Raw genomic sequence first — 24,613 nt, 5'->3', positions numbered from 1 at the left:
ACCGGTGCCCGATTTTCTCCTCCTTTCGATGTATACTAGCAATGCGCAGTCGGATCTCGCCGATTAGGAGATGATGGTTGGACGCAATGCCGGCGCTATGTTTGTTCCGCACATCAAGAAGGCTCCGTCTCCATTTTCGGGTGATGCAGATGTGGTCGATTTGATTTTCCGTGAAGCCATCACGGGAAACCCATGTACATAACTTTGTGCACTGGTCGATGAGGAAAGAGCGATCCCCCCATTAACAATACAAACCTTCGCGTTGAAATTGATCATGAGGATCTTGATCATTGGCGGAGCCAGCTTTTTCTTTTTTCTTACTCACTCTCCCAAACATACACGAGAAAGAGCGAGATGAAAGAGGAGGCAAGCTGTCCCCTCTTCTATCTTTCTCTTTCTCGTGTATGTTTAGGAGAGTGAGTAAGAAAAAAGAAAATGCTGGCTCCGCTAATGATCTTGATATCACCTTTTGGAATCTTGTCCAGGACAGAATTCAGGTGAATGTAAAAGTTTTCTTCGTCTTGCAATTCGGCAGCTTCGGTTGGCGCGTAACATTGGATCATGGTAAGGTTTCGAAACCGTGTTCTGAATCTGGCTACAATTATCCTCTCATTAATAGATTCTCACTTCATGAGCGCAGAGTGGGCCATGAGCGCTGAGCAGGAAACTAACTCCACAATGGTGGAGGGGAGCGTGTTCACCTCGTAGGCCAGAGTATAGCAGAATTTGACCCGACGCCAATCTGTGTTTTTCGAAGTTCAGCCAACGGACTTTGCTTAGTCCTAAGATTTCCAGCTTCATACAGCAAGCCTCATTGACTAGTTGTGTCAGTTTACCCTGCTGGGCTAGGATTAATACATTCCAAGTTCCAATTCTTGTCCGTTGTTTCGCGCTAAAAGTCATTGCCGTTGAATCAGTTCGTTATCTTTCATTTTCTGTTTCTGTAACGGTTTTTGGGTTTCAGTAGGTTGTTGGCCTAAGGTTCCCTATCCACCGTGGTGGGGCTGCCACCTTAGGTATAGCTTCCATGGAGAAGCACTTTATGCTCAGCCGCTGAATACCAGCACAGACGCTGTTTGAATCGCACCTCCTTGGTAAACAGAAGCTTGGGGCGACCCTCCTCAATCTGGCTGAAGTCAGATGGACAACATTTTGCAGCTCAAGAGCATGACCATTTGTTGGAAGAAGGTTCCACAAATGGCCATGTTCTTGCCTATCACTTCCTATCCAGTCTGGAGTAAAGGAATGTCATCACAAATGAAATCAACCAAGTCTAGTAATAAAACACCAACTCTATTTTGTTTTGTTCAATTTGTCCATTTACAAGTTTGCTTTTCAATAATAAATACCAGATTCTTACAATATTGTTTTGTTGGTTTCTCCTCTTGTCCTCCGTTTGTCTGTCTGTCTGTATGTATGTACTGGATAAATGGGAATCAGTGTATTCATTAATATTCCATTACACGGTTTTTAAAGTTTTTTTTTTCTTCTGTTCCTCCCGAGAGGACGATGATCGCTCCACAACTCGTTCTTGGCGCTCTTGATCAGATGTGTCTGATGCTGCGTGCGCACACAATAATGTTCGGAGAGGTGACTTCTCAATCTCACTCAAATCGAACAACTTCAAGATGATTTCTTTTTTTCTTTGTAGTGTTTTTTTTCTGTTTTGTGTAGGTATATTTCTATACGATTTCCCGTTTTTTGTTTGAACAAATTATTCCTATAATATGTATGGAGTGTATGCAGACGATATAATGGTTTATTCCCAAGCATATATCAGGTATTCAAATCTCATTTAGCTACATTTGACCGTTTCTGGGTTTGTTTTCTGCTTGCTTTCTCTCTTTAATGCTATAGACTTCTCGCGCGGTTGCTTTTTTTTTTTCATTTTATTAAGTAGGTAAATCGAGGTATAAACTATTACGTAACATTACTCTGAACTAAACCTAACAACAAAAGGTTCGAAAAATATCTCGAAAGGAAAATACATAGGTACTAAATTCTACATTTTGATATTCGTCCTTAGGAACAGATACTTCTAGCGGTTATCTGTTCGTGGAAAGTTCGGAAGATACAGTTATATCAAAAGTTACGTTTATGTATGGATTTGTGGCACAGTACTACACTGCCCCCACTCGCATAACAGTCCCATTTGACTTTTCATCACTTTTGAGTTAACGTTATGAATAGTCACCATTTTTTATGTACTTCCAAAAATAATAATAAAAATTACGAATATTTATGTCAATGTGTGAAAAAAATACCAAGTTATGAGCGTCCCATATCAAAAGTACCCGCATAACAGTCCCATCATGGATTTTTGTGTTACGTAACACAAAACAGAACAACTTTGCAATGATTGTAATATTTTTTACAGTTATATATTCATGTGCAAATCAATCTAAGAAAGTTTCGAGATGATCGAAATATTTTCCGAACTTTGGCGATTTTTCAAAGTTTTACATGGAAACAAGTTTTCAAACTTCAAATGCCGTTTTCTCAATTCCTACTTTTTGCAAATGGGACTGTTATGCGAGTGGGGGCAGTACAACAGACAGTAGAAAAAAAAAACATATTGGGACGACCAGATCCCAAAATATTGAAAAGTTTTAGAACTATTTAGGAGCATGTAAACGACAAAGGCGTGAAAACCCCTAAGAAAATCACCGGCCTCATTGAAGCACAGTACGAGGCATTTTCGTACAGCGTGCTGAACAGCCATTTCTTGATTGAAACCAACCGAGTCGTCGTTAGATTGAGGCAAGGATAGGTGTTCAAAATGGCGGTGCTAAGATCGGCACGTAGGTGCATAGATAAAGAAAGCGAGGACTACTCATAGAAGTTTAGGAAACAAGAAGATAAGTCAACGCACCCTAAATCAGAATGTTCAACAAAAACGTAAAATCTATGAGCTGCTGTACGCCAGTAAAACATGGTGTGTATCAAAGGCGAATACTCAATAACGCAGATGCCCGCGGAATATATTTCGTGCGTGGAGTTGGTTCAAACACAAACATTGGACCGCCTGTGGTAGAAAATCCTGCAAAGACAACTATCCGATACACTGTATCTTCCATAACGCAATTTTATAAAACTTTCAGGTGACAGTAGGTAGACCTGAGATTTATTCCAAAACCGCGAGTATGAACGTTTGAATTTTTTTCAACTTCAGATGGTTAGGTATGGCAGGCGGGTATCTGAACTGGTTGCGATCACCATACAAGTATCTGATTCCCTCCTCGATCACCCCCCTGTAGCAGTAGAAGGGGGGACAATCTTCGTTTGTAAAGACATGACACCACATTTTCGCTTGTTTAAATTAATTGTATTTTCTTCATTCCTCTTTGTGAGAATGTTCCGCTCGCTACCATTATGCTTCTATTTAATCTTAATTCCAGCATCATATATTCTGTTTTCTTTCCTTCTTTCTTTGTTACTTTTTTATGTAAGTAAACACGATCAAATCCATCAAATTTCACACAATTTCTACCAAAAAAAGCTTCTTACATTTCCCATGAATGCTATTGTTGCTTGATGATTTGAATGTTTTTAGTTTCACCTTCTTACGCGCAAATTTTATTGAATTTTACCCCAAAAGTAATAATAATGTTGTCTCTAACATTTGACCAATTATTTGCTCTGTTATTCGCATTTAGTATGAACAAGCCGACAACGACGTTTTTTTTTTGTTTATCCAAAAGTTTTGATGATGCTTCAACTTCACATCAATTGTAGAGCGCGATTTGCAGATTGTTCACACACAGACACTGATGATGATGATGATGTTGATGACGTACTTATTTTGTTGGCGGTTTTTGGCTGCTCATTTTTCGGGATATTTCCAGTGTTGAAAAGACTATGGAATGGAACGATTTCACCATATATTTCTTACAAAAAGGTAGCAGATAAATTATTCTAATACATCGATTTAGTTTAATTCTTCGAAAAACTCTGGGATCAGCGCCTCTGCATCGTTGTTTGGATGATTTACCGCATCGATCTGCAATTTAATAACACAACATTGTAGTTTATGTCGAATTGAAATTACTACAACAATTAAACGTGATAAATCAAACCAAAAAAAACAGAACATTTACTAGATCTAAAACAAACAATCTAATTCTCTCAAAAGGTAGAATTTCTGGTATGAAGTATGGCCTACCAAACGCCAAGTTTCGTAAATTATTTTATTCCAAATGAAGTACCTCCTTAAAATGTAGATCGTCAAAAACGTCCTGAAGAATCACTTCACGCTCTTCTAATAATTTCTACACATCTGAAGAACGTTGGGTCAGGTGGGCATTGAATTCTGGTTGGCTTTCACCTCCGCAGAATCGTTACCTGTTCTGTGGGGAGTAGGTTAACGCACCCTGTTTATTGAATAAATGAAACGTGGGTTTAAATCCTACCGGAATAGCGTGATTTTTTTTAGCAATTTATCCATTTTCAATACATTTGTGCCTATGAAATTCAGGCTTCAGGTATGTCTAGCACACCATTTTGGTTTGTTATCCGAAAAATGTCAACATTCGAGTTGATAATTTCGACTCCCTGAGTCGTTTTATCAAGATTTTCTGAGAGGTAGAGGTATAATCAAAATTTCTGGAATCTTCAGCAAGATTTGATTGCGGCGACAAGTACCAATAATTTTCTTACAGAAAATATTTTTCATTAATTAACCATCTACTACCCATGTTTGCTCTAGAGCACCATCGGTCGAGACAAAAGATTTCAAAACGCAATACCACTGCAATTCCTTCCAGGATTTCATTTTGGGGTTATAGTAGCAGGAATGATTCCACTAGAAAATATTATATGCTTGAACCAGAAATTCGAACAGGAGTTCTCCTCACTTAAAATAGTGATCTCTAAATATCTTGAACAACTAACTGAAAACAAAATGTTGAAACAAATCGCTTCATCGTTCCATCCCACTTCTCGCTTCCCCTCCTAATCACCTAATGATCGATCACGTACACAAGCGTCCAAATTTACCTTTTATTGTTTAATTAATAGTTATAGCTGGGATATTTTGTTTTCGATCAATGTGTATAATTTACGACGCTTCGTTCTATTCTTCAGTACATACAATATATAGCCGAGTGGTGGTAGAGCAAGTTCTACAATTACACACACATACTGTTTATACACAATGATTCGCAGTTACAAGACGTCCGGCAATAAAAATGTGAACCGAAAATTCGTGACAACCTATTTTATATAGCAGAAAACTCTCTGATTATGCCTGTGTGTAATGTTACATTTATGTATATATAACTCTATTGAACCGTTACAACTCTCTGTGACCTGGCACTCTCTATCTCACGCTCGGAACGTTCATGCTCTCCTTTTCCCGTGTTTCTTTTTTTGCTTAAACATCTATATGCTCATTTGTTATTTCCGCTAAAAACTCGTCCGCCTCCCCCCGCTGTTCCTGCCTCAACCTCGCCAGCCGCGCTACGGCAGCCGAGCGCGTTGTCCAGAAACCACCTGCACCACCCCCGCGGCTGCCTCAATAGCTACCCACCTCGCAAGTGTCGGCCAGTTTCGGGCACAGCTCCTTGAACACCTTGGACACGTAGGAACACTTGGCCTCGAGACCTCCGCCCGGCGGCAGGTCCGGAATGTGTTCCTCGCTCAACCGCTTCAAAATCATAGCGTACTCCACGTTCGTACCCATCTCGGCGATCATTTGCTCGATCCGCTTGTGCAGCGTCGCTTCCAGCTTCTCATCTTTTTTGATGGCTTCCTCGTTCGGGACCGGGGCGCCGGGGAATGCTATGATGATTATGCTCATATTGTCGCGACTTCCCTTGTGGAGGCAGGTATCGATGACCTGGTTGGCAATGTCCTCGAGGCTCTCGGAGATCTGCATCCGGCTGTGCACGTACTGGCACAGGTTGGCGTTGCTCATCACGTCCCACACGCCGTCGCAGGCCAGCACCAGGAACTCATCGGCCGGATCCCGGTCTTGGCAGAAAATTTCCGGTTCCGGCGACACCAATTGTTCACACTGGCCCAACTCCTTGGCGTTTTTGAAGTCGTAATCTCCTAGCGCCCGGGACACCGCCAGACTGCCGTTTACCCTTTGGATCATAACGGATCCGCCGGCGTTCTGGATTCGCTGCTTTTCCCCCGGAAGGATCGGTTTGTGATCCTGGGTGGAGAATATCGGTGCACAGTTACGACACAGAATAGCCCTCGAGTCTCCACAATTTGCTACGTAGATATTCTGGCTGGAAATGAACGCACACACCGCGGTGGTTCCGGATTTGTCCGCTCCGGATGCCAATTCCGGAATGTCCCGCATGGATTCATCCAGCTTGAGGAACCCAGCGTGAATACCTTTTGTGATATCGTTATTGCTGAATTCCTGTGTCCGGACGATCGACTGCAGTAGATTCTTCGCACAATGGTCGGCCACCTTGTGTCCCGCGTGACCATCGAACACGGCAAAGTAGTTCCAATCATCCAGCCCTTCCCCTAGTCCGGTTTTGGCGTAGTGTGCATCTTCCATCTCGCAGCGCCAGCCCTGCATCGATCCTACCCCGTACCGGAGCCCGTTGCCTTCGCCATGCTCGTTGTGCTTCGCCGTCATCGGTTTCTCCAGAAACGCACCCATCTCGACGTGGCTTGTGGTGAGTAGTTCAAAACGACACGATTCCGGTTCAAGTCCTCTCACGCTGCAGTTGCTACTACCATTGATTCTGGTGGCGGTTGCGGGTCACCCGAAACGAATGTCGCACACCTTCCCTTAAATCGGTTCGCCTACCGGGAATCGTGTAATCTGCAAGAAGGAAAAATAAAGGAAAGATACCGGTAAGAGAACGTTTTTTCGTCGAACATTTTGTGATAAGCAGCTAAGAGGAACGCTCCCAATTAATCCCATGTGCCTAGCCATCAGCGCGTATCACGGCCGACGTGCGCCACCGCACAGCGAGTTGTTCGGCAAAACTGACTGGTCAAAATTATGTGATAAACAACATTTGAAGCTCTTTCTTACTGACATAATTAGCAGTTGATAAACACATAATTATGAAAAAAAAATGTAAAAAATATTCTGGGTAGTTCCGATTAAAAAAATGTTATGAATAACGATAACAGGAAAACGGAGTAATCTGCCCAATTCACAAGAAAGCCGACCATTTAAAATGAGATGATTTCAGAGCGATAAACATTTTGAATGCCGCCTACAAAGCCCTAACCCAAATTATCTTCCGTCGTCTATCACCTAAAGCGAATGAGTTCGTGGGAAATTATCAAGCCGGCTTTATCGACGGCCGATCGACAACACACCAGACCTTCACCGAACGGCAAATCCCTCAGAAATGCCGTGAATATCAAGTCCCAACGCATCACCTGTTCATTGATTTCATGGCGGTCAATGACAATATGGACCGCACATGCTTCCCTGGGAAGCTGCCAGACTCATCAAAGGCACGATGGACGATCTGCACAACCACGTAAGGGTTTCGGGTGAACTCTCCAGTTCATTTGGATTTCGCCGAGGGTTACGACAAGGTGACGGACTCTCGGACTCGGACTCTTAAACAACGCTGTTTTTTTAACTATTGGGGGGATAATCTGCTGAACAGACGGGAGAAATATCTAACAGGTTGGGTAGCGGTCAAATTTTGGACCCCTAGAGGACATTAGTTTGAATATAAGCTAAAATAAAACAGATTTAGAGGGTTTTACACATAATGATAACTAGCTGTACCCGGCAAACTTTGTCTTGCCTACTGCGTTTTTGATGTTCCAAGTTTCTAGCCAAGACCAAGTCCTCGTACGCAAATTGCATGAAAAATCGATTTTCAAATACTCACACTTTTCCATGTTTTTTGCCTCATAAACCTTCCTTGGGTAAAAACTAACAGAACAAAACCAAGATGACCCAAATCCGACGTTCCGTTCGCGAGTTATGCGCGGTCCCACGTATGCCACTGCATTTTTATATATATAAGATGTTGGTGTGACCGTAAAAGCCTCCACTGCCCGTCAAAAATACCCACAAGGTCATTTCTGGCTGAAATGATGAAAATAACTGGTTTTGAAGCATCCGTTTTCACTGTTTTGGACACCCTAATTTGGACCCTCTTACACTCCCGTTCAAAAGTTTGGGGTCACCCCCTCAAAAACATGTCATTTTTGACGTAGGACTACGTCTCTGTTTTCTATACCCGGTGTCATTTCAAAATTTATGAAACCAAGAGCGTTACGTTTGAGTGAAAGATTTTAAACGCTCACAGTAGCTTTCCTACTAAACGAAATGATATAAATATCCCGTTATCCGAGAGATGAAACTCACGCGTTTAATTTGTAATATTCGGTGAACCTGAAAATCATTGATAAATAGTTGAAAAATTGTTTTAAAGTTAGACATTGAAATCGCCGAAATCTATAAATATAGGTAGCGAACAAAATTTCTCGTTCAGTCTACCAACGCTCTCTGATTGGTGTACATCGTGCAGAGCAACTACGACGTAGGAAGGAATGCGATCATGCGAGAGCTGATTGTCAGTTCCATTTCGGCCATCGTCGAGGAGAGAGCAGTTCGTTTTCGTTGGTTTCGTTGGAGCAATCAACGAAGGTGAATGTCTCCTCTAGCTAAGCAGCGGCACATCAACCCAGCGATGACGTTCGACTATCGTGCCGATATCACCAGGAATCGCATCCAGGGCAGCAAGAGGCAGGCCAGTTTTCAACGGCATACAGCATTCAGCTCAGATAAATCCAACAAGCATAGCGTGGCGGAGTGAAATAATGCAAATTATTTGCCCAACATACGTCTCGGTCCTTTTCAGGACCATCGAAACTAATTCCACAAGAGTTATAAATCGAATAATTTTCCTCCATCGAGCGAGAAATGTGTGGTGTAACCAAAAAGTGAAAGATTGAATGCTTGATGGCTCTGCAACAATGATGAAGCCGGTCACTAATGATTCCACCTGGAATTTAGCAACGCATTTTCATAATAAGTCGTTATGAGTGAAACAATGTTAAATTCTAACATTTTTCGAATTAATATTTTGGTTATTTTATCCTTTCAAAGAAAATTTACCCATTTCTGGGTTGATTAATCGTTTGGAGCGTATGGGTGCGTGCGGGCGGGGCATGCAAATAAAATACACTGGAAAGCCAACCAAATGGGAGGAGCTTCATCTGCTAATCTAGGGATATAAAAGCTTTGTCCTCTGTTTTCTTTCGTCATTTTCGTTGGATCCGTCAAGGAGGTTGGTGTCACCTCCAGCTCGGAAACAACACACACCAACCTAGCGACGACATCCAAGGCAGCAAGCAGCGGGCCAGTTTACGAAGGCGTCCAGCATTCAGCGTGGAGAAAACCAACCAGAGTTTCCCATTGCTCATGTGTACATAAATGTGACAGCGAGCCTCCCACCAAATTATCTCCCAGCTCTTCAAAATCGCAGTGTGCTGCGCTGCTAGGAGGCTCACGAAAATTCTGTGGGTGCGAGCTAAGCGCATAGCTCCCGGGGAGCTCGTCTCATGTGCTGCATGAGCTGTTGGTTTCTAAGGTGAAAAGCAACTTCTTGGTAACGAAGATCATCAATAACTTTTTTCCGTACACAACTCAAGTGTCTGGTTGGTCTATGCGATACGACTAGGGACTCTCAATGCAAAGGTTAAGGTTTCAATTCTCGTTCGTTTAGGAAGTTTTTGTCGTGAAATTTTCTAATTTAATCAGCGCATGAGACGAAGTTCATGAGACACATCTTGAGAAAAATGAGGCGCACAACTTTCAGTCTCAAAATGTACAGTGCTCCTGGGAGCTCGCTTGCAATGTGGCTCCCGTACATGGGACTACAGCACGTGTACATCAACTCTGAAACCAACACGTGTTGCGTGGAATGTAGGATTCATCGAAATCGACCATAATTCAAACGGCCCTTTTGAGGACCACAGAAAATATTTCCTAAAGAGTTAAGAATGATTGGACCTCCATTAATCGAGAATAGTGTTGCGACCAAAAAGTGAGAGACAGTTCCGTTCATCAGCAAGAGTGAAGACGACCATTAATTTTATCGACGGCAGTAAGCAGTGGGTCAGTTTTCGGTGGCCCAGCATTAAGCGCGGAGAAAACCAACACGCATTGCTTGCCATGGTGAATTCATAACCAAACGTTCCTTATCAGGGCCACCGAAAATGATGCATTACGAGCTAGTAATCAGATAATTTTGTTCAATCGATCGAGAAAAATGTAGTGTAGTGGGACCAAATAGTAAAAGATTGAATACTCGTGGCTCAGCAACAGTAAAGCCGGTCCCTAAATCTTATCCACAGTAGCAAGTGACGGGGCAATTTTCGACGGTATCCGGCATTCAACGCGAACCAAAGAAATAAACAGGAAGCCAGCCAAATGGGAGGAGCTTCGTCTGCTAATTTAGGGGTATAAAAGCTGTGCTCTCTGTTTTCTTTCGTCATTTTCGTTGGATCAGTCAAGGAGGGTGGAGGAGGATGTCACCTCTACAGCTGGGCAGCAGCACTTCAATTGCGTCAACGCTCGGCTGTTAGTATCAGGAATCTCATCCACTGACCACGGCAGCCAGCGGCGGATCATTTTTCGAAGGCACCTAGCATTGAGCGCGGAGAAAACCAACACGCATTGCGTGACATGAAGAATTCATCAAAATCGTCCATTTTTCAAATGGTCTTTTTCAGGATCACCGAAAATGTTTCGGCTTTAATTTCGGCGGATAATTTTATTCCATCGATCAAGAAAAGTGTAGTGCAAGCGCAAAGTGAAATATTGAATGCTTGGTGGAGAAGTAACAGCGAAGTCAAACACTAATTGTTCTACTCGATATTTATCAACGCATTATTTTATCGGGACAATTTTGCGAGAAACATTGATTCATTCTAATTTATCAACTTAAAATGAGCGTTACCATTCAATACTTCTATTACTTTCTTCGATCGACGAAAATTTTCTAGTCAATGGTTAATTAGTCGTATGAATAAACTGGAAAGCCAGCCAAATGGGTGGTGGTTCACCAGCTTATCTAGGGGCATAAAAGCTGTTTCTTTTGTTTTTTCGTCATTTTCGTTGTATCAATCAAGGGGAGTGGATGTCAGCTCCACAGCTGAGCACCAACTGATAGAACCAGGAATCGCATCCACGGCAGTAAGCGGTGGGTCAGTTTTCGGTGGCATCCTGCATTTAGTGCCAAGAAAACCAACACCCATTGATGGCATGGTGGATTCATACCGTTTCCTTCCTAGAATAGTCAATTAATCAAACGGTCCTTTTCAGGATTACCAAAAATTATTCTTTATGAGTTATTAGTCGGATAATTTTCGGGTAATGAAAAGCAACAGACTGAAAGCTTAGCAACAATAAAGCCGGCCCGGCCACTAATTGCTCTTCCCTGAAGGCATTCCCCGTAATGCCGAATCCAAAAAAATCACGAGAAACTTCAAAATTATCTAACGTTTCGCTTTCCAAACATTGCTTTTGCGACCCCCAGTATGTCGTCACCCCACTTTGCGTGGAACAATTGAAGTGTGCCTGCAAGTGGTTGGGGTTGCATCTTGAAACGTTGTTTGGGAAGCTATGATCTATAACGCCATTCAATACTCTAATAATTCTATCCGTTCTATAAAAATTCTTTCAAAGAACGATTAAATGAACATTTATCTTCAAAACTAAATAATTTTTGAAATTTAAGACGTCAACTGATAAGGCCCATTTTGAAGTCGGAATTTCGTTCCAGCCTTTGTCCTACGTCAACATTGCGGTTATGTCTCAGACATTACCCACTCCTAGTTTTTTAGGCCCATATCTCCGCCAATTTGCGTCCGATTTCAAAACCCTAGGTTTCATTCAAAAGATAATAAGTCAAAGAAACTTTGAACATGATTTAAAAGAAACTTTTTCAAAAAAAATTGTATGTAAACTTAACCCAAAGTTGCCAAATTTTCTAAAAAATGAATATAAACTTACGGCAGTGTCGCTGGAAGTTGGGTCGACCAAATTTTAAAATGAGAGCGGTAATATGACCCATTTTCTATTGGCTTTCAACTGCTTTTTACAGAACTTAGCTAAAAAATCTAGAAAAAAAGTTATTAAGTAAATTAATCCTTGATGTTATCGACCAAAAGTTTGGGGTAACCCCTCAAAATGATGTATCGGCCAAAAGTTTGGGGTCACTTTCGTAAAACATGGAAAAGTGATTTGGTGATATCTTCGTCATCTATAGTTCAATTTTAATTATTTTTGGCTCATTTCAAAGATATTTAACTAAATTTACGTTTGATGTCTTCAACTTAACGCATTTAACGATTTTTGTATATAAAAATGTTATGTAAAGTTAGCACATTTTACCACGCTTCAAAAAATGAGGCAACTTTACGTTAAGTTTTAGTATGTAAATTTCAACAAATATGTGTGGTTCAATGTCTATGCAGTAAGTATCATTCATTTTGTTTCAAATAAGCCAAGAAGAATTAAAATTGAATGAAAGATGACAAAGATATCAACAAATCACTTTACAATGTTTTACAATAGTGACTATGGCCAGGGAGTCGAAAATTCTCCCGACTGGAACGGGAATCGAACCCGCCGTCTTCAGGTTGGGGATCCATGGGCTTAACCACTAGGCTAACTGGAGATCCCAACGGAATGAAACGGTGCCGTAATCGCTTGTTTTCGAATAGGATGAACTTGGGATCGTGAGGTTACGTATCGCACTCATACCCTACATCAGTGATCCTCAGGCCCGAATTGGCCATCACATGTGGGCCGCACTTTGGTGACCGCGGCCCTACATTGGCTGAAAGTAGCCGAGGAATGCTGAATCGTTAGAGGTGTACTAAAGGTGTAAATGTGATATAATCAATGAAAATATGTAATGATGCATTTGCACTCCAGGAATCAAATATCGGTGAGAAACCACAGCTGTAACGTTCAACCAGAAAGAAAAAAAATATGTGTTTCTTCAATATATCAAATATAAACATTTTCAAAAGTTCGAATTTTGACCACCAATCATCAGCAAAATGCTTATCTGTGCGCCCGGCATGTTTTGTTATTTCGCAAGCTCGTGGGAAGCAAACAGAAATAGAGATGACCTCACCACCATCAGATCCACCGAACGAACGGACGAACGCGCGAAACCCAATCACAACTCACATCGCACACACCACTCTGGCTGCAGTAAACAAGAGTGATATCGGACGGAACTACTTAACTGCTCTCTAGCCCTCTCTAGCCTAGCCTAGCCTATAGGCTGGCGTGTTTTGTTATTGTTTGTTGCCTCCCCCTGCAGGGGGAGGTTCGCTAAAAGAAGGGGCTAAGCGATTTCTACAGCGATGCTTGAAAAAGGAACGTTTCTAAGGCTGATGAAAAAAGTTGGTTTTGAGTCGTCTACCAACCATCCATCGTTTCATAAATTGTCGCATGGATGTCCTGCTGACAGGACCCTTTTTCAAATGCAATCTTTTACAAAATACATGTTTCATGAAAAAGGTCCAAATGTTGGTAGTATCACAAAAACTCTTAATCTGTCGGATAACTTCTTCTTCTTCTTCTTTATGGCACGACGTCCCCACTGGGACTTGGCCTGCCTCGCTTCAACTTAGTGTTCTTTGAGCACTTCCACAGTTATTAATTGAAGGGCTTTCTTTGCCTGCCATTGCATGAATTTGTATATTGTGAGGCAAGTACAATGATACTCTATGCCCAGGGAGTCGAGAAAATTTTCCCGACCAGAACGGGAATCGAACCCGCCGTCTGTGGATTGGCGATCCATAGCCTAAACCACTAGGCTAACTGGAGACCCATCAATAATAAAATAGAAAAAAAGAGACTTCTTAATCCGTACAACTCAAAGGAAAACTGTAAACACCGCTACATGCCAGTATACCAGCACCATTGTTAATAAAAATATATGAGCTGTTGAAGTTGCACTTACACAGTTAGTAAAAATTACCAACTTTGGTAATGTTTACCGGAATCTCAACCGTTAAGTTTGTTTTACAGGAAACATTCGGCAATGGCAGCAACTTTTACCGATTTTTGTTAGAGTTTGACAGATAAACAATAACATTTTACCGAGATGTTATTTTTTTACAGGATTTCGTTAAAAACCCGTTACCGAACGCTCAGCAGTTGAGATTTCGGTAAAAGTTACCAAACGCAACTAGCTGTGTAAAGAATAAGTGGAGCAACCCTCATTCATTTGGATCTAAGTGTAATTAATACCAGTTCACATCAATCACGGGTGGGCTAAGGAGGCTTAAATATGACGAATTGAAACTTATTGAAAAAACTGAATATAGTATAGAGTGCATCATTCACTGTTTATCGATTGAAGCTGCAGGATATTGAAGGATTACAGGTTACTCTGTTGTCGTATAGGTATACATCGATAACATTGTAGTTGCACGCAGCTGACACAGAATACCGTCTTACCCCGATGGTTCGACACGTTTTAATGCGACACTTTTTAATTCGTACCCCGTTTATTCGACATATGTCGAATTAAAAAGTGTTCAAATGTCACAGCGATGTACACTGTAAATGCAAAACAGTTCGATATTGCGCTTATACTCGCATCAGTAGCAGCTCCTCTTGCAGCCACTAATTCCGGAAGTTCTGAGTTAGTGTTATTCGACACCCAAATCACCTGAAGACCAACCGGAATGAATTGAGGATGGCAACAATCGTGGAAAAACAAGTTTTTCATTCGTACCACCGCAATATCTGTTGAAATCATGTTTCATAACAAATCCAGAAATCGAAACAAAAACAAAAATAGAGTTGCCAAATTTCAATGAGCAAGATAGTGTAGGGTGACCAGTTTGTCGAATTAAAAGTTTACCCCGGTTATTCGACAACAGTCGGTGTCGTATTAGCGGGGTAATACGGTACATAGGATAAAACAGCTAAATAGGTAGAGCACAAAGTGCAACACATAACACCATACAGTTTTAATGCTGATGTGGTGTCAGCAGACGTATCCTCACCGAGAGCGCTACTGTCTAGCTAGCTAGGTACTTATGCAATTAGCAGCATTATCACACGAACTACATGAACGAACGCATCATGATGCTAAAATATACACATGCACATTGCACACACGTGCTTTGATCATCATGATGGCTAACGAGAGATGTGATGCGATATGGCGGATGGATATTTCCCGGTAGTGCTATAGGGACGCAAAGTGACCGTGTGTGTACCGTATCTATATCGAATACAGAAACCATCAACATCCTATTAATAGACTCCTCAACAACTCGATTATGAATAGAGCATGTAACGCATTTTTCACACTTTTACTTACAAACAAACCCTTCAAAATAGCGTTTCTTCATTCCGTCCCAACTGAAAGATAACCTGCTTCCAATTATGTTCCAAAACATGTGAAGGTTTGGCAAAATTATAACGTATCCAAGCTTAACCGCTTAACCTTTTTTAGCATAGAGACGAACCAGCCAAGGGCTGAAAGTACACTCTACACTAGCGTGGTTCAAAAACTCGTTTTTGCTCCACACGGCTTAGGCAGCATCCATTTATTACGTAACGCTAAAATTTTTGACCCCCCCTCCAACCTCTGTAACGCTTTTTTGTATGAAAACCCTAAACTTTTTGTATGGGCCGTAACGCTGGGCTGCACTCCCCCCCTCCCCCCTCCCACTAGAGCGTTACGTAATTTGTGGATGGCGCCTTATTCGATTCGTAACCAGATTCTATGCCTTCTCCCAAAAAATGAGCTGATTTGGTTGAAAATTGAGAGTGCACACAAGCCCTTCAAAGTTTGTATGGGAATTACTATGGGAAAAGGACATTTTTCATTCAATTGACCGTAGCATTTCCCCAAGTGCCCTAGAGTGTTGGTTGACCCTTGGTACTCCTAGGCTACTCTATCAGTTGCAACTTTGCCAAAGACCACATTCAAATCGGATGCCGCATTATATTAGTTATCGATTTTTATCCAGAATGAAAATCTTTGATCATGATGATTACACTATTCGATGGGCATCACTGCAATTTGCCTTGAAAGTAGCCATGTTTTATGTGTGCTATCTTTCAATGAGAGTATAATGTAAACACAAATAGTGACGTCACTATTTGACACGCGTTCTTATGGGAGCTCGCTTTGCTTGTAGTAGTGACATGTTTTGCACCAGACACGGATCTCACGCACACCAAGTATCTTCTTCCCCACCTTTAATAGACTTTCATTGGCTATCTTTGGCGCCATGGCCCATGTGCAGCTATGTTGCCTGCTGGGAAATTGAACGATCTCTGTTAAAGTGTCTGCAGTTGGATTAAAATCGATAACTAATTAATGAGGCGTCCGATTTCAATGTGGTTTACGGCAATGTTGTAGCTGATAGAGTAGCCTAGGAGTACCAAGGGTCAACTAACACTCTAGGGCACTTGGGGGAATGCTACGGTCAATTGAATGAAAAACATCCTTTTCCCATAGTAATTCCCATACAAACTTTGAAGGGCTTGTGCACTCTCAATTTTCAACCAAATCAGCTCATTTTTTGGGAGAAGGCTTAGAATCTGGTTACGAATCGAATAATCGGTGTGGAGCAAAAACGATATTTTTAACCACGCTACTCTACACCTTCAGGGAATGAAGATGGTCAAAAGTCTCCGTAGTTTTGAGGAATAGAAACGCCTGTCTAGCCAAATTGGGGACGTGTGTTCGATTCCCACCGAAGCACATGAATTTCTTCTGGCAATTTAAATTTCAGTTTGAGGATTGAGCATCGAGCACGTGTTCTGTTGTGAAATTGAATGTCAAAGCCTATTCAACATTAATTATTACATTTTTTTTTTCAATACACGTTTGAAGTTTCCATAACTCTAGTCTAGAAAGGTGTGCGATGTTAAATCTGGTTGTATTAGTGGAATAACTGTGAGTGGGCTTCGTGGCCGAGCGTTTAGCGGCGTCAGTCGTTTAAGTGTCTCGTAAGCCTCGGAGTGTGGGTTCGATTCCCGCTCCAGTCGGGGAAAACTTTTCGTCAAACGGAAAATTCTCCACTGGGCCACTGGGTGTTATATGTGCTGTCCGTTGTCGAATGTTAGTACGGTTCAGTCTATAGAGGCCGTAAGGTCGAAGACGGTGTAATTGTCTTTTAAACAAATCGAATTAAATACTGTTCCGTTAAGGTCCAACTGTGTTTATGAATCCTATGACAGATCAGGGATGGGAACACTCACTTGCAAAGAGTTCGGTACGTTGGTGTATAAGTTCATCAATTCGCTATATCTTTTCACTCATTTAAACATTTTTTTTATGAAAAATCATTTGCACTTGAAGCTTTCCATTTAATCCAACACTAATATTTAATGCTTTGCGATTGTTGATTGCCTGGAGTTAATATTTCGTTGTCATCCAGGCACCAAATTTGCTTAATGGGTATAGGAATATTCTCTAAAATTCTTGGCGATTGCGGAAGTCGCTTAAGTCCTAATGGGTCAGCAGAGAAAAGTCAACATTGAACTTCACCTCAGTGTCAAGCCTTATATGTTATCTAAAAATCACTTCGAGTACTTACGTGACAGCTAAATCTCACTTAAAAACACTAATTTTAACTCCGCGATACATTAAAAATCAAAATATTTAGATTGGAGTAAGAAATCGCACTAAAACTTTGTTATTGTTATACCTATGTTCAAAACAGGTATTCAAAAACAACAATCACATCGTTGTATGCTATTTGGAAAAAGATGTTGCAAAAACGTTATTATGATGTTATTTCAATGTATTTCATTCGATTCAAGTAGTATTCGACAAACATGTTGTTGTGATGTACACCCGATGTTATTAAAACGTAATTCTAATATTCTGTATTCTTTCCTATCAAGACTGATTTATTACAGTGCCTGCTAAAATGTTTCACACTAATATTTGTATATATAGCCGTTTGATCATGTACAGATTCCTATAAAAAAAAATTCTCTAGTGCAGTTCAAACATTCAATGAAGTGATTTAATTTCCTTATTTAGGCTGATACAAATTTTATTTTGACTTTTTGTATCGCCCCCCCCCCTTCAAACATTTTTGGCTGGATTTAGCATTTTGAGGGGGCAGATAAAAAAATATTTATCAAAATTTGGGGTCTTGCTCGAAACTCTTTAACCAATCCGATGAGTTTTAAATATTTTTCAAATTAAATGCTTTATTATTTTTATCCCCCCCCCCTCGACCAGTCAAAGAGTGGTGGGACAAAAAGTGAAATAAATATTTGTAACGGCCTTATATATAACGAATACAAGCACATCTTTATTACAATGATTAAGAGTAGCATTTCAAAACTTCCAGACGATGCTGTGTCAAGTAGCCACCATGTTGCATGTCTGAAAATTTGTTGAAAAATCTCACAAAAACCAGAGAGATGACCAAAACCTCCCTTCTTGTTATCTATCTGATGGAAAGCGAATGAATGCATGAAAAATGAATGTGCTTATTTCACCATAAATTTTGAATGGCACATGAAATTAAGTCATAGTGATCGAACATCGAGATGGTAAATTACAAATGAAATGTAAGGTTTGAACATTATTTTCAGCCATTACTAAATATCACATAATAGATGTCACAATTATTTGCAGTATTCATTTGATAAATCGTGATGTTTTTGCTACCAGCAACTAAGTTCTTACGATGTTGCTGAGAACATATTCGATACTTAATGTTAATAATGTTATAAGAATGTATTGAAAAACATCTTTTGTAACATCATGAAGATGTTTTATAAGCCGCCATTTTTTGCGCTTTTTCGGTGATATAAGTGTATGAAAATTAGTTTTCCATAGTGAGAACAAAACATAGTTGTTTGTATGAAGCATGTATTATATACATTATTATAACAAGTTGTGTTACTTGGGGTCTTTGCTGACCACATAAACGCCATGGGATAGGAAAAGGGTATTTTGGTGTGGGATTAGGGTGTTGGTACAGACTTGACAATATCAATGCTATTCAGATGCAAAATAATTTTAAGGCTCAATAGTGAATCGCATACCTTCCAAAACCAAAAAAAAACAATAATCCACAAAATGCCAAGCAAGTCATAGAAAGAAAAAACGCCCAATTGTTTATTTTGTCAATTATAACAAACGGAAACTTCCACTCTCTCCGACTCGCCCGGAAAAAATGTTCCTTCAGTTCTGGAAAATATATTATCCCCAATTAAGCCTTTAATCGAATTGTTCGCGTGGTCTTGTAGTACCCCTGCTGGGTAAGAACCAGTCATTGCCATACATATTAAATGCTAGACATGACCCCATGGATAGCATTTGCATATGTAAAAGCTTTGCTGATGTGACTTTCCTATTAGGCAATTCTCTCATCTCATGCTTGTCTTCATAACCTTGTCAAGCTTAGAAAATTGAAGTTAATAAACAATACATTACAAGGTTCGAATTCCCATAGAATGAGATCATTCATTCGCACTGCAACACCATAGGAGATAATATCACATTGGCTGATTACAGTACAAATGCGAAAAATCTCCCTTTTCCCCCTATCCGCAACCCGGGGACGCGCCCTGTTGGATTTCGAAAGCCTCGGAGAATATTACAAACCTTCAATGGCATTCCCATACACTAACCCACATTGCCCATTCAGGGGTCTGACTGGGCCTATTACCCTCCCTCAGTTTGTAATATTCTCACCAACTTGGAATTATATTTTCCCGGCACATAAATGACTTCGACAAATGTTTGATATACTATGCAGCATCATGATCAGTATAACTATATCAGATGACTTGAAGAACTGATTTTTACAGAATTGTTTGCCATTGATTATACATTCAGCTATTCTAATCATTACTGCAAAGCATATCGACCACATGCCTGAAATCAAAGCTTCCTGGAAGATATAATCCAAGCCCAGGGGTTCCATAACAAAAATCTAAATTGGAGGTTTTTCTTATATTAAAATAACTAAAAAAGGTGATCTACAATTTATTTAATAACTCATGAAGCAGCAGGTGGAGACAGCTATTTTTTTGGCCAAATCATGTCAATACCACTAGCATCGATATTATGAGGAAAGAAAAGTGGGGTAACTCGGGGCTTTTGTTATAAACTAGTATGAAATCATTTCGAAAATAAATGAAAATTAGCAATTGAGGACAATTTTTTGAACTCTAAACATGATGTGAAACAATTTTTCGATTAGCAGAATGAACAACTTCGCGGAAAGTTTTTTTTTTCTAGAACGCTTCTATAGAAAGCTAAAACTAATTTAGATCAGTTGCAACTAGTCTAGATCAAATATCATGTAACCAGATTTTAGTGCAAACTCTTACAAGACACTTCCCTGAAGACACCAAACCTCTAGGAAGGATATCCAGAGCACTAGAAGTCTAGTATGTCCAAAACAGCGTTGTGTCCCAGTGTGCGATGAAAAGCAGAAAGTTTTTATTTACAAAGCTGCAGATAACTTTTGATGTGAGAAAAAGACATTTTTTTTATTTGTTGCGTAATAATTAACTTTAGATTGGTTTTTTGAATTACACATTACTTTTCGAATAAAATGCCAAAAATTGATCAAAATCGACATAAAATGTTGTGGCTTATCATTTAAAATATTTTTAATGATAAAGTTTAAATAGTTGGCCGGTCTCAGCAAGAGTTACTCATTACGAACCGGTAAAAATCCGGCAAAAAATCTTCCTAGATTTCCAATAGAATTTGTTACAACACTTTTTTGAATCATGTTCATGACATTCCTATCCTCACTAATTTGAAATGTGTTTCGAAGTAGCTTCCTTTTAACCTGTGAAATGTTAAATTATCGATCCCGGTAACTACACTGTAAACCTCTTTCACCACATAATAATTGCGTCTTCGAGCACTACATACACAACAAAATACTAAACAGCGACGTAAATTTGGCTCGCAAAACAAGAAGTGCATTCAACCAGCCAGCCAACAAGCCAAGCCAGTGGTGCGCTCTCGGTCTCGCCAAACACTGAGCAGACTCGGATCGATTGTTTATAAAACGAACGAGAACAGCTCATTGATTACAGATACTACACGTATCCATCCCGCCGGCCCGCCGGTCACATACCGTCTACTGGCTCTGAGAGAGTACTCTTACGACGACCGACCACATTTGGCTTATACATAAGCACAAGCAATGAATCGCTTCTACGGAGGCCATTCATTAACTACGTCAAGCTCACAGATGAAATTTTTCTCAGCGTATTTAATGAATACTCCTCGATTCTATGCTGTTGTATACAGTTCTCAAACGATGCCAGTAAGGAGACGATGATGGACGTGTGACGATTAGAAAGATGTAGGTATGATACAGCAAGTTATTGTTGTTGCACATGCAAATATGTCGTCATTCATGACGACAGCGATGAAGATGACTATACAGATTCTGGGAGCGGAAGGTGCGTAGGAGGGTCAGTGAAACGGTTTTTGATGCTCCGATGGAACACGATCAGACAGGAATATGTGTTGCAGCATCTATTTACATGAATACGGGCGATTCCTGGTAGATTTGCCTCTGTTGGTAATGGATATTTGAGGTGAATCATAAAGTTTTCCTACTTGGGTGATGCAATTTATTTCCTTTGTTTTTGGATAGATGCATAGCGTGAGAGTCATGTAATTATAATAAAGGGTGATACGGTCAAAATTTGGTCACACAATTGGTTTCATAACTTGATACTGCGTACACCAAAACAGCTGATTTTTGGACCAGTAATGGTACATTATATGTAGCATATACCATAAAATTTTCATCAAAATCGGTTTAGTATGTGCGGAGATATTGTGAATCCTGAAAACTGCAATTTTAAAATGTTGTACAAGGAGGATTAAAAAATAAGAACTCATTTTTACTCTTTTATTTATAGAGCCACAAATACTGAACCAATTTCAATGAAAATTTTTCTGTATGTAAAGTATACATATCAAAATGTTGTGTAAAAATTTCATTCAATTTGATCCAGCCATTACAAAGTTATATTTGTTTAGGTGGTCAAATTTTGTCAAATTTTGTCAAGTCAAGCCAAATTTTGGTCACACATTTTTTTTCATAACTTTAGACTGCGTACACCAAAACAGCTGATTTTTGGATCAGTAATGATCCATTATATGTAGCTTGTACCATAAAATTTTCATCAAAATCGGTCCAGTATTTGCGGAGATATTGTTAAACCCTGAGATCTGCAATTTTAATTTTTTTTTCACAAATAAGAACACATTTTGATTGTTTTATTTATAGAGCCAGAAATACTTAACCGATTTCAATGATAATTTTTCTGTATGTGAAGTATGCATATCAAAATGTTGTGTAAAAATTTCATTCAGTTTGATCGAGCCGTTACAAAGTTATATTTGCTTAAGTGGCACCCGGTCAGTTTTTTTCATATTCAAACTGCTACAACTTTGAAAGTATTCATACAAAATAGCTCAAAATTTTACTGCGAACGTATTTTCATAATAGTATTATACTGTAAAATTTTGATAAAAATCGGAGCAGTATTGGTTGTTCTATAATCAAAATTGTGCTTTACTGACCTTAAATTTCCGAAAATTTACTATGGAGCACCTTTGTACAAAATTTTAAAAAGGTAGGTCGATGGTTTCATCTATATATCAACCAATACTTAATCGATTTTGATGAAAATTTTATGGTATAAGCTACATATAATGTAGCATTACTGGTCCAAAAATTAGTTGTTTTGGTGTACGCAGTCTAAAGTTATGAAAAAAATTGTGTGACCAAATTTTGACCGTATCACCCTTTAATAACAGCGACTAGCAAATTTTGATGACGCTAATTTAGTTTGGGTTGCCCATAGAATATGTAATATAAACAAATAATTGGGAATGGTGATGTTAGATAACGAATTTAAAATTATTTTGAAGTTTTATAGAACCTTATTATTAATACATATTTCAGTTAATTGTATTGACATTTAAATAAAATAAGTAAATTATTCGAACATTTTAAACGCACATAATTCACAAAATTCTAGTTCAAATCAATCGATTTTTCAGTTTACTATAGCGGCAAACTGATTTCTAGTTTACAAATAGTTTTTTGTCGAAATTGTTGACAGTTTGTTAGACCAAACTTAGATTTGGTAGTTTCAACATAAAATAATGGATTGTTTCAAACGACTGCACTTTCGCAACTAACAGAGCCGGAATGTGATTGTGTTGGTGACGGCAGCTCCTGCGGTAGATCGGAAATCTATTTTTAGACGCTCGGCAAGCGGATGTTGTATCGAATAAAAAAGGACAAAAAGACGAAACCGACCAACTTATTGCGGATGCTGTTTTGAGTACCTGCGCATTACCTATCACGGCCAAAACTGCACTTGGAAGTTGCAGTGATGAATTTGATACACCTTCCTCGTTGTGGCGATGTTGGGGTAAGAATTTTAAAGATGTTTAAGTGCTTCTGGGCCATGTTTATGGTCCCCATTTTGTAGAAACAAATGAAGTTTCTAACGTGGTATGGAATAATGGTAGTTGGTTGTTTTTCGATAAGCAGATAAATATAACTTTTGAATGAGTAAACTCTCAGTTTGAAAATCAACCATGCGTTTTATTGTTTCGAACAAGCGTCATTTTTATGCGTGTTGATAATAAATTAAAGAATAGTCCAGAAGCAAAACCAGAAAAAAGTATTGGAAATTCAGTAGAAAACCACGTAGGAATAGAGCACTAATTTATGAAAGACGAATGAATACAATCACATACATACTCCGAGGGATTTTTTTTCCAAAAAAGAAACCTTGCGAGTGCAGTTTTAAACCCCATGAAATGCCGCTTCAACAGTGCATGAGAACTTCAGGCGCACAAATCTCAAGTAGCATAACAAGGTTCAAACAACAGTGCATTTTTTGTTTTGTCCTTGCTCACTTGTAAGAAGATTACGAAGAGATTTGTGCGCTCAAAATCGTGAGCCAAAGTCAGCAATTGTGGCGGCCATATGGGATTCTAACAAGACTGACCTTAAGAATCTATCAAAGAAGCTTTAGTAATTTTACTTGAAATTCTCCAAATAAACTACAAAGTTCTCTAACAAACTACAAGGTTATCCAAACATCGTTCCACCAGGTAATGCACACGTATTCTTTAAAAAATATGAACGAAAAACCACAACAGCACGGAACAAGGATTTTTTTTTGTATAATTTGTTTTAGTATTACTAAAGGGGTTCCTTCTAGAATTTCTCCAAGAATGTTTCTGGAATTAAATTTCGCAGGATTCCGCTTAACTGTCTTGAAACTCGTCAAAAAGCATTTTTTGTGTAGATTTCTCAATGTGTTTTTTTGGGATTCTTATACGTAATTTCAAGGGATTCTTCTATAAAATCTTTCGGAATTCCTTCACTGCCGGTGGACGCATAAATGTCCCATGTGCAAAAAACAGACAATCGAGAAAATCGCGTCCAAAGTTCGAAAAAGTAAATTGTCTCAACTATGAAGTATAAGTGCTGAATCGTGTTCTAACATCAACCAATTTTTAATTTGAGCACTATTTTTTGTTTTAGAGCGATTTTATAGTTCCATAGGATTTCCAATGAAACGTGACGCTTATGCGTCCACTTTTAAGAATGTTACAAATCGGCCATGCATTTTTTCAAC

At 39.5% G+C, this 24,613-nt stretch overlaps 1 protein-coding gene across 4 annotated transcripts; it reads right to left on the bottom strand.

Moving 5' to 3' along the window:
* Window positions 1-3,857: 3,857 nt before the first annotated feature.
* Window positions 3,858-21,064, bottom strand: LOC109427581 (protein phosphatase 1B). 4 transcript variants are annotated; one of them, XM_029871603.2, is made up of 3 exons: window positions 20,859-21,064; window positions 5,528-6,787; window positions 3,858-4,000 (listed from the first exon to the last, which is right to left on the bottom strand). In XM_029871603.2, the coding sequence occupies exons 2-3, from the start codon at window positions 6,620-6,622 to the stop codon at window positions 3,929-3,931; spliced, it is 1,167 nt and encodes a 388-aa protein (XP_029727463.1). In that variant the 5' UTR covers window positions 6,623-6,787; window positions 20,859-21,064; the 3' UTR covers window positions 3,858-3,928. The 4 variants fall into 4 exon arrangements, with proteins under 4 accessions (XP_029727463.1, XP_062705943.1, XP_019558706.2 ...); XM_062849959.1 differs by lacking the exon at window positions 20,859-21,064 and adding an exon at window positions 20,773-20,789; XM_019703161.3 differs by lacking the exon at window positions 20,859-21,064 and adding an exon at window positions 6,845-6,956.
* Between the last annotated feature and the right edge of the window lie 3,549 nt (window positions 21,065-24,613).

Source organism: Aedes albopictus, chromosome 2, assembly GCF_035046485.1.
Source record: "Aedes albopictus strain Foshan chromosome 2, AalbF5, whole genome shotgun sequence".
Classification (NCBI taxonomy): domain Eukaryota; kingdom Metazoa; phylum Arthropoda; class Insecta; order Diptera; family Culicidae; genus Aedes; species Aedes albopictus.
Note: the sequence above shows the minus strand (reverse complement) of the source record. Positions and strands in the feature narration are given on the sequence as shown.